We start from the raw sequence: 9,101 nt of genomic DNA, 5'->3' as shown, positions 1-9,101 counted from the left end.
TAAGGCTAAAATGCAAGCTGAGAAGGATGCAGCTTACAAGAAGAAAATGGCACGGCTTCATGGTGGGATTCAGGTCGAGCGAGCTGAGGAGAAGCGGTATCTGCGGGATAAGGCCAAAGAGAAGAGAAGATCTGGGAAAAGATGATTTTACGTGTGTTTGCATGGCACTTGCCACGGATATTAGTTCAGAGTTTTTGGTATTGTTTCGTATTGATCGATTTAATTTGACATTTGGAGCCTCGAGCGGAACGTTGGGGTTTCATGGAATTTTACCATGTTAGGAACCATTTTCACGAAATCACAGGCCATCATCTGAGAGGCTTGTCGCCCCCTCTTGATAGCTGTATGCAGTATGTATGTATAATTCACATGCTGCGTGCACCAGCATTTCCTTTCATTTCCGTACTACATGTTCACTCATCTGGGATTGTTGGCTTGATACAACGGTAATTAAGATACATTTTCATTCAATTCCGCTCTCTTTGCCCGTTAAACATGACCCGCCCGCTTTAATTCACCTCCACCTTCGCTACCAGCATGTTCAGTGCTAGTCATGTCAAGTGCAAATTCATGCGCACAGTATTGCATGGTTCTGGATCCACGCAAGTCCACAATAGAACACTGATCTCAAAACTGAAAACACACATCATCTTGCAGTGATATAATGCACGCGACGGATCCTTAGGAGTCATTAGAACTAGTGACTAAAACCCATGTCCTCTCTCTCATCGAAGGATCCTTGACACATTCCCTGATGAATCTTTCATCTTTCTTGAGGCCTTTCATTATGTGGCGATCAACGAGCCAATCAACCCTGAGAAAGTATTGAAGAGTCAATGAAATGGGGCAGCAAAGTTGAGGGAAGAACTGGCTACCTTTTGACCCCTTCATCCGTAAATCGAGCCTTCCTCAAGTTAAGTTTAAGGGTGGCGTCGCAGTTCTGACGTGCTTGTTCCCCGACTCTAATTATAGATGAACTTCAATTACCAAAAACCGCGTTGAAGGCGAAAGCAAACCTCCGACGAAAATCCTCTGTTAAGTCCTGCCACTCAAGCTGGGTGGCACTCACATGGAGGGCCTATAATAATGGAATAAACACATGGGTATAGACGACAGGCTAGCGGACCGCACTTCATGTACTGCTTGAAGGACATCCCCGATGGTCACTGCCGCAGAGCTTTTCGGGTATTCTACGTCAATTTCCCAAGGGAACTTCTTGCTGATAATCTTCATACTGGCGCAGGGCGGATATGTAGCATCGGCTCTTAAATACTCATCACCTAAAGCCATTCGCCGGGGTCGGGTGTTCAGAGACGCATATTGGGGATATTCGCGGATATCGTAGTGAATGGTGACATCAGGAGATTGCTTGCGGTGCCCGCGCGACTGATGTGCCGGGTCAAGGACATGATGTAAGGAATATGGCCGGTTTTCCGTCCCCCCATTCGCGTAGGGTAAAGCAGCCCAACGGAGCGCCGGGTTTCCTCCATTGGGCACCCACCACTGAGGGTAAACGCTGGGCATCCGTAAGTTAGGGATTCTACACCAACGCACTGCGAGACAAACCGGTTTGGAGGGTTGCTAGCGGGGACTAAAGGTATCTGGTGATACGCTTGTACATTAGGAGGATTTGCTGGCGCTGCATACGCAGGATTGAGAACAGGCGCCGGAACGAGTCCGTAAGGTGCAGCCAAGACCTGCCCGGGAAGAGGGACTGCTTGAGCCCAATATGCCATTAAAAGCCTTTTCGGTGCGTAGAGGCAGCATGTACCAGGTGAGTCATAGGCACGTCGACCATTTGTGGAGACGTACAAACAGGAGGGTTTGCAAATGTGTCGCTAACAGCAGAATTTATGCCCAGCGCGAGGGGGCCGTGGACTGCACCACCTCAGGGATGGGTGATAAGCACAGTACGCCAGAGAACCTTATGGACCTCAAATGGGAATATATACGGCACGCAACTCCAATTGGCTCGTGATTATTCTCACGTCTGTCGGAACGCAGGGAAAAATCGGATGCTTCATGGTACTATGAAAGCGCCCACTAGACTCCAGCGCCATAGAGTGGCGCTTCCATTTAAGGCTTTGGTATCTGTCATCTGGAATACTTCTCAATTGGAGGGGCGTGTTAGAAGTCACATACAGAGGTCTGTGACAAACACTGAACGCAACGTGTTGGAAAGAAGGCATAACTATATAGTTGATCTGAATTCTTTCTCAGGTTCCTATTACAGGTATACGCCCCGTATATCAGGGCCCCCCGCGCGTCAAAGGATCAATCCAGATGGCTGACCTCCAGAATCGGCACAGAGGACACAGTATTGTGAATGTCAATCCACACATTCCCAGGTCATCATCATGTGAGAGACGACCTCCAGAGTGACGACCCTTCGAGTCGTACATACGCGACGGGCAGGCCCGTTGAAGAACCCCAAGCGGGAAGGTGCAACAAGGAATATCAAAATCAAACGAGCCCAATCAATCAACATGTGTTAGCTGAGATATTACAACTGAATTGCGCTCAAATAAATCCGGTACGGCTGCGTGTTTGGACAGTATTTGGGCAGTACTATTAGGTATGCAAGTGGCGACAGAAAGACGGTTATAGACGGATGAGACCGAGCACAGCCTGAACCATGAATTACAGGATGCGAGAAGACGGAGAATGAACTGGGCTTGAAAAGGTCATCTTTGCACGAAGGGCTGGTCGGATTTGTTGTGCCGTTCTCGATCCTATGTCTCGTTCAATCATGATGTCGTTTTCCTGCGGATGTGGGGGATACACAGTCAAGAGACTTTTCAAAGCGCTGGCGGTAATGTAAAAATCACAATGTCCGCAGCAGTGCCTTTGGAAGCTTGGCGTGACGGAAAAAGCGCGGTCACTTCCAGTGCCAGAAGCCGACCCAGAGGAATGCCCCTGTCAGTAAGGCCTGCGCATTTCCCAGAAAGATGAACAGAACCACGACCGGATAGTGGACAGCCGGCGCCAGATACAGCCGGACTTGCATGGAACTCTGTTGCACAAGAGGTTGAGGGTGCACCACGAGAGGATCCCTTCGACGTGGCAACACGAGACTGTCTATTGCATACATCAAGTCACATGTTAGGGAGATCAACTGTATTTACAATGTACATCTAAATCCCTTGCAAGCTGCAAACCAAACATTGTTGGAAATTGATGCGAGTCACCGGAGATACCCGGGGCGTATGTGGAGGATTTTGCTAAGCGCGAAGCGCGCACGGGAGTTACCTTATGTAGATTTTCCTCTCTGTTCATTCCTTTGTATATATGCGCACGGACAGTAACCCCAAATCACTAGTTATATTTCCCGCTTCTATCTTGCATCTGTGCTACGAATGACCCGCTGGGAGACGCGTTGCCTTATCTGGAACGCCGTTCATTATACATATATACTTTTACTCCATTCTGCACGGCTGCTCGATGGTGGGTTCTAAAGTTCTCTACAAGGGATGGGGTTCTAGGCTTGGAGCCACGTCAAGTGGGTACAGTGTTTACTGTCTGTGGCCCTGGCCACATTGGCGATAACTGTGGCCCAAACGTAAAGTGAAAACACAGGCATTAAATGATTATTATAAGTTCGTAAATTCATTATATCAGCGAGTCATTAACGATCTGTCACAGGCCCACAAAACTGTCATTGTGTCCGTTCGCATTCATGTTGATGTCAGCACCAGAACCCCAAGAGTTCGAACTAGGCATCTTGGAGACTGAAAGGATGTAATGCGGGGAAGTCCAGCATATTTCCTGTCATACTTCTTTGGGACCGGTGGCCAAAACCCAAGTCCTCTCCCGCTCAGCAGGATCATCAATACGTTCCGCAATAAACTCATCGTCCTTTCGTAAGCCTCTCATTATGTGTTCACCGAGGAGCCAATCGATTCTGTCAACGTTCAGAATGGCAGAATGAGCCGTTTGTCACTAATGCATCAAAATTGACGATTACATACCGCTTTATACCCTCCTGTTCGCGTCGGGGCTTCCTCAGCTTGTGAGCCGCGGCCTCACAATTACGGCGTCCCTGAGAAATAATCCTAATTTAAGGGATAGGAGTCAGTACCCCAGACAAGTAGGCTCAGCCAGAGAGCAAATGCGTACCTTTCCCGCCTCTCATCTGTCAATATCAACCATTCTGGACGGGTCACATTCATATGAAGGGCCTAAACCAAGGTTAAGGCTGAGCGTGGCTTCCACGGAACAACAGTAAAACGTACATCATGCACCGCTTGGAGGACATCTTCAACGGTAATCATGGTCGTAGCATTTTCACTTTCAACGTTGATCTCCCAAGGGAGATTTTTGATAATGATCTTGAGTCTGGTGCAGTAGGGATAGGTGGCTGGGCCCCTCAGGTCTTCCCTATTCGCAAATTCTCGAGCGGGGCGGGTGTCAAGAAGGGCGCGGCGAGGGCTATCCCGAATGTCGTAGTAGATGTTGGTCTCCCTCCGCAACTTGCGTTTCCACTGCGTCTCAACAGGTGCATCCAAAACGGGGTTCAGTTCCACGGAGTGTATTTCCGGTTTCGGGAGAGGTGCAGGAATCGGTGGATTGACTATCCCCACTGGGGCAGGAATCTGGACAATAAATGAGGTGACATGCCTACACGTCAAACCTTTTTGTTTCTGCATACCCGTTTATATTTGCCCCAGGTTGAATGAAATTTATCGGTCGATAGGGTTGTCCGTTAGGGACAAATGTTGGGGCCACAAATGGATTGTGGACAAGTTCGGGGATCAGTGGTGTTACAAATTGGCCCGGCGCTGGGTAAGGGAGATGTCCTCCAGGGGCAGCTAGAAATTGTCCAACTGGAGGCCGATAATTCGCTTGATTTGACATTCTTGCAGTGTTTTGGACGGCGAGCGTATTGTCTTTGTTCATCGCAGAGGATAATTAGTGAGGGAAACCATGTGAGTCATCGTGCAGATGATACCTAACAAGGCGGAAGAGCAACGAGTAAGAGAGTTCGACAGTGGACCACCCCGTTTGTCGAGATCCAGACATTTATATAGATCAGGAGGCTGGAGTGTGCCGCGGACACCCACACCCAGTGGAGCTCAATGCCGCGCTTTGCGCAACTGCGATATGATTCTCTGGCTTAATGAGTGCATCGCCTTGAGTGAATTCTTGCTCATGGCGTAAGATTTGACAGGCCCGGACTGAACAATACTTCATGTCCAAACTCGCAGCACAGGGGGTGTATATTAATGTCAACAGGGGGCAGTAGACGCCCAACCCTTTCACCGCCATTGATTACACATTTGTGTCACTGCCTCTCACTGTCAAGCGAAGCGGGATTATGTAATCCGGTCGCATTGGATGTCATACAATGGCGCTGACTCGAATCTCTATCTTAGGCTAAGGGACAGCACAGCGAATTAGACAGGGGCTGAGGGTTAGGTGGCTTATTTCGTTCATCTACTACTATAGCGTCGTATGTACTAACAACTCACCGTGGTGTTCCTGAGAAGCGACGATTGTCAGGACGGGGTTCTCCCCGAACCCGGCTGGAAATACTAAGGAGTTTGCAAGTCTATCCTTCATTCGACGATTGAAGCTAGACACTAGGTCGCTTGGCACCAAAACCACCAGAAGCAACAGCCGGGCAACCTGAAGGAAGTAACATATGACAAAGGTTGGATGTGGAGCCTCCTGACGTGTAGCACAATGTTTAAGATGACTGTAAAAGGATATAAAACCCCGCGCGCTTAGCAGAGAAGAGCCTTAGAACCTGCGGTGTATTAGGCATTGTTCATCAATTGGCTTATCTTTAGGAGTACGTTAGAATTAGTAAGGGGTCTTGTTTGTGGTGCCACATGTCAACGGGTGCGCGTGTTTTATTGGGTAAGACGAGATTGCAGGTTGGAGCCATGGTAATTGCCGATTCACACTGGGCGTTTGGACTCAAGCCCAATGGCCTTTGAATGGCATTCGTCCACTTTGCTCTGATAACGCGCTCTCTCCCGCGATAGCCCGTTCCAGTTGGGGCCGTCCGTGGAACAACAATCAAGCGGGCATTTGTAAATGTGCTTCAACGTTGATCCCATCAATTGCAGGTGTGAAAGAGATACCCCGCTGTACGTATGTTGTAAGCGGGAAGTTCATTCATGTCCGTAAGATCGACGAAGCTCGAGGAAGCCTTGTACCAGTCGGGCATGATCGGATCAGCCCCGCCGAGAGCACAACTTATTCACACTGTGCGAAAGTGCGATGGTTGGAGGTCCTCGTGATTCATTAGTACAGCAATCGCTAACAAGTTCACGTCCGAAAAAGCAGCCATGAGGTGGGATGGACTCGTGCCACAAGAAACGAACAAGTGATAACCATGGAATAACAGCACTTCCAAGAGTGGATCATGTACAGAATGTTCTAACAGAAGCGCCACCAAGGCATGAACGCTACAAAAAGAGATCAGGGTGCCGAGCATGAAGAAGCACGGTGTTCGAATATCACGCAAGGGGGCGCCCGTCCACACTGAAGTGATACCCCATTCGTAACGCAAACATCGATTTACAGCTACGAATCGACTAGATCCAAAGATAATTTGGTAAAGCCAATTTTCACGGTAACTGGCAGTATTCGTGTGCTTAGAATGTGTCGCTGGCACAGTGAAGCCATACGAGACATAATGCTAGCGAGAAGAGCTGGTTGCTCGAGCCCAGAATGTCACGATGTTCTGCCAACGAGCACTCTGCTGGCATATCGAACTGCTGGAATTCCCTGAAAAGAGGCCAAGGGTAGGGTACAATTATGATCCCATTGACTGGGAACAAGTTAACTTCCAAAACGGCATACAGTGATACTGGAGCCAACGGCGCGGGTCTTGGTTCCAAGCCACCAAGTGTTGGGTTACTGGATGCCTTGGCACGAACAGAGAGCGTCGAGGCACGGATTACTGGTGTGATGAATAAGTCAGCAACAATATATTTGAATGATACTGGGCGGCATTGTCAGGGTCCGCATCGCTGCTCAGTGCACGACCAGCCTCCGCGGGACATGCTCATAATACTGAGAGTGGAGCGCGGACCCGAACCACACCGAGTAAACGAGAAAACGCCCTTGCAGACAAACCGACCAACCCCGACGCGACGGTCCGGAGCAAGACCGTCGGAAAGGGAAGTTCCGTGCGAACCAAGCGCTTCATTTTAGCCCTACAGCGACTTGCTCAGCCTACCGTTGAGGTACGCAGGGCTTAACATATGGATTCCAATAGACTTATAGATGCGTATGGGCATTCTTCTGGACCATCATTCGTACTTGAAGCTGACCTTCCGTTCGTACTCAGACAATTTGACCGGGCTGTCGAAATCGTGCAGGGGTTAGATGTTTCTGGGCTGATTCATGACAGGGAGTCTCATTCCTATATTTCATAATGTAGCCTACCGAAAACTGGCCCCATCCAAACTGGCTATGAAGAGAAACTGGCACTGTACAGGTGAGTGAGTCATCGTGGAGATGCATAAGTGTACTGGCACCATCTAAGCATGGTTCCGCGGGGAGCGCTGTAGTCTGTATAAACAAGGTTGGTCCCCGATATGCACATTATTTTCAGCATGCTCATTGGAATGTTTTTCCAGCTACGGTTGGGAATGTAAAGCAATCTCGACCAGGCATGTGGGATATGCTCGGACGAGCCAAGTGGTGAGCAGCAGCGTTGAGTCCTGCGCGTTCTGCCACCTTAGCTCTGCTTCAGGGATGCTTGGGCCAGACAAAAGGATCTCGGTTCTGCTGAGGCAAAGTGGCACTACGTCGAGACTCTTCAAAAGGTCAGCGCATCCTCCTGACGATAGTTTCCATGTCGTAACGCCGAGAAACAGATCTTGAGAAAGTACCCCGAGTCCACGACAGCCCGGGATCTCAGCAATGAGCTGGCGTCCTTCAGTGGGGATCCTTCCAATCTTGTCATCAGCGGTGTGTATTTCGAACCTTCATCACGACCAAACATCGAACTGGATTCCATTAGCTCGCACTTCAGCTCAGGAACGTGAGTCTTCTTCTTCGGCAGGGTCAGAGTCCGACGATGAAGAGGAACAAGTCATTCGCCACCAATTTATGCCGCAATACCCTCGCGACGACGCACAGTCTACCTGGAGATCCATCCCTCAAGAATCATCCGAAGAGGATGGGAATGTCTCAGAAGATGGCCCCAAACCCATTGGTCTCCCCCGCCCGACGTCTGCTATCTCCTCCCAACAACGATACCGCACTCCCTTAGGAGGCATGTCAAGCGGTATGCCCGTTTCATACTCCCCAGCCATCCCACCACCGAACGTCGGCGCCAATTTCCCGATACAGCAACCTCTTCCTCGATACTCTACCCCTTCCGCGTTTTCACCCACAGTTCCGGAGGAATCGGTTGGAACCGGAACACCTAGCATTCCGTCATCTTTCCCAACAACGAATACCAATTCATATGTGCCTGTCCACCCTCAGCAGCACATCCAACCCTACTCGTTTCGGGCCCCGCTCCAACATCCCGGAACTGGTCCACGGACACCGCTTGGTATGCGTCGACCCAGTTCTGCGCGACCACAGCTTGAGCGGGCCGTGGAGTCAGTTCAGTCATCCCTTGCTGCTCTTCGGGAGCGTGTGGACACCCTTGAAGGTTCACATTCCAATACATCTCTCTTGCCAGGCAGTCCATCTCCTGTTGGAAATCAAATCAACCACCATAATCTATCCGCCTCGCTACACTGGGACCCAAGCGAGATGGGTCTCTGGTCTGTTATCCTCGTTCCACTCTCGAAGATCTTCTCGAAACTTCAATATCTCTTACTCATTCTCCTCACCCCACCTCCCAAAATGCGTGGCAACACATTACGATCCCTGACGAGGCGGATCGTTCTGGATGCAACGTTCATGTGGGCCTTGTTTCTGGTGCTTCGTTCCGTTTGGAGAAAGACAGGAATACGAAGACGCGAAGTGAACCGGGCATTGAAGCTCGTGATAATTGCCCTGTTAGGTCGGAGGGAGAGAATCATGGTGGATAAAGGCGTCTGATGTACCGTCCTCATTTTGAATCAATCTATCGGAATCTTGTCACTCATTATGTTACACCGATTCGCCGATTATGCTCCGCTTTTCAT

The 9,101-nt window shown here is 49.7% G+C and overlaps 1 protein-coding gene across 1 annotated transcript; it reads right to left on the bottom strand.

Annotated features, from left to right (window-relative positions):
• Window positions 1-3,488: 3,488 nt before the first annotated feature.
• Window positions 3,489-5,165, bottom strand: EI90DRAFT_3108295 (uncharacterized protein). The gene is made up of 7 exons (XM_039062632.1): window positions 4,949-5,165; window positions 4,649-4,886; window positions 4,614-4,617; window positions 4,233-4,592; window positions 4,117-4,178; window positions 3,969-4,052; window positions 3,489-3,901 (listed from the first exon to the last, which is right to left on the bottom strand). Exons 2-7 carry the CDS (start codon window positions 4,852-4,854, stop codon window positions 3,769-3,771), a joined length of 849 nt encoding a protein of 282 aa, XP_038907385.1. The 5' UTR covers window positions 4,855-4,886; window positions 4,949-5,165; the 3' UTR covers window positions 3,489-3,768.
• Window positions 5,166-9,101: the final 3,936 nt, after the last annotated feature.

This window comes from Cantharellus anzutake, assembly GCF_015039405.1.
Source record: "Cantharellus anzutake strain C23 chromosome Unknown EI90scaffold_391, whole genome shotgun sequence".
Classification (NCBI taxonomy): domain Eukaryota; kingdom Fungi; phylum Basidiomycota; class Agaricomycetes; order Cantharellales; family Hydnaceae; genus Cantharellus; species Cantharellus anzutake.
This window is presented reverse-complemented; position numbering and strand designations above follow the sequence as displayed.

What these genes read in the sequence shown, in the direction of transcription:
- EI90DRAFT_3108295 (XM_039062632.1), bottom strand. Translation starts at nt 4,854, where the DNA reads ATGTCAAATCAAGCGAATTATCGGCCTCCAGTTGGACAATTTCTAGCT. An exon ending in ACAGATGAGAGGCGGGAAAG is followed by an intron (nt 4,053 to 4,116) that starts GTACGCATTTGC and finishes CCCTTAAATTAG; the next exon opens with GATTATTTCTCAGGGACGCC. An exon ending in GAACAGGAGGGTATAAAGCG is followed by an intron (nt 3,902 to 3,968) that starts GTATGTAATCGT and finishes GAACGTTGACAG; the next exon opens with AATCGATTGGCTCCTCGGTG.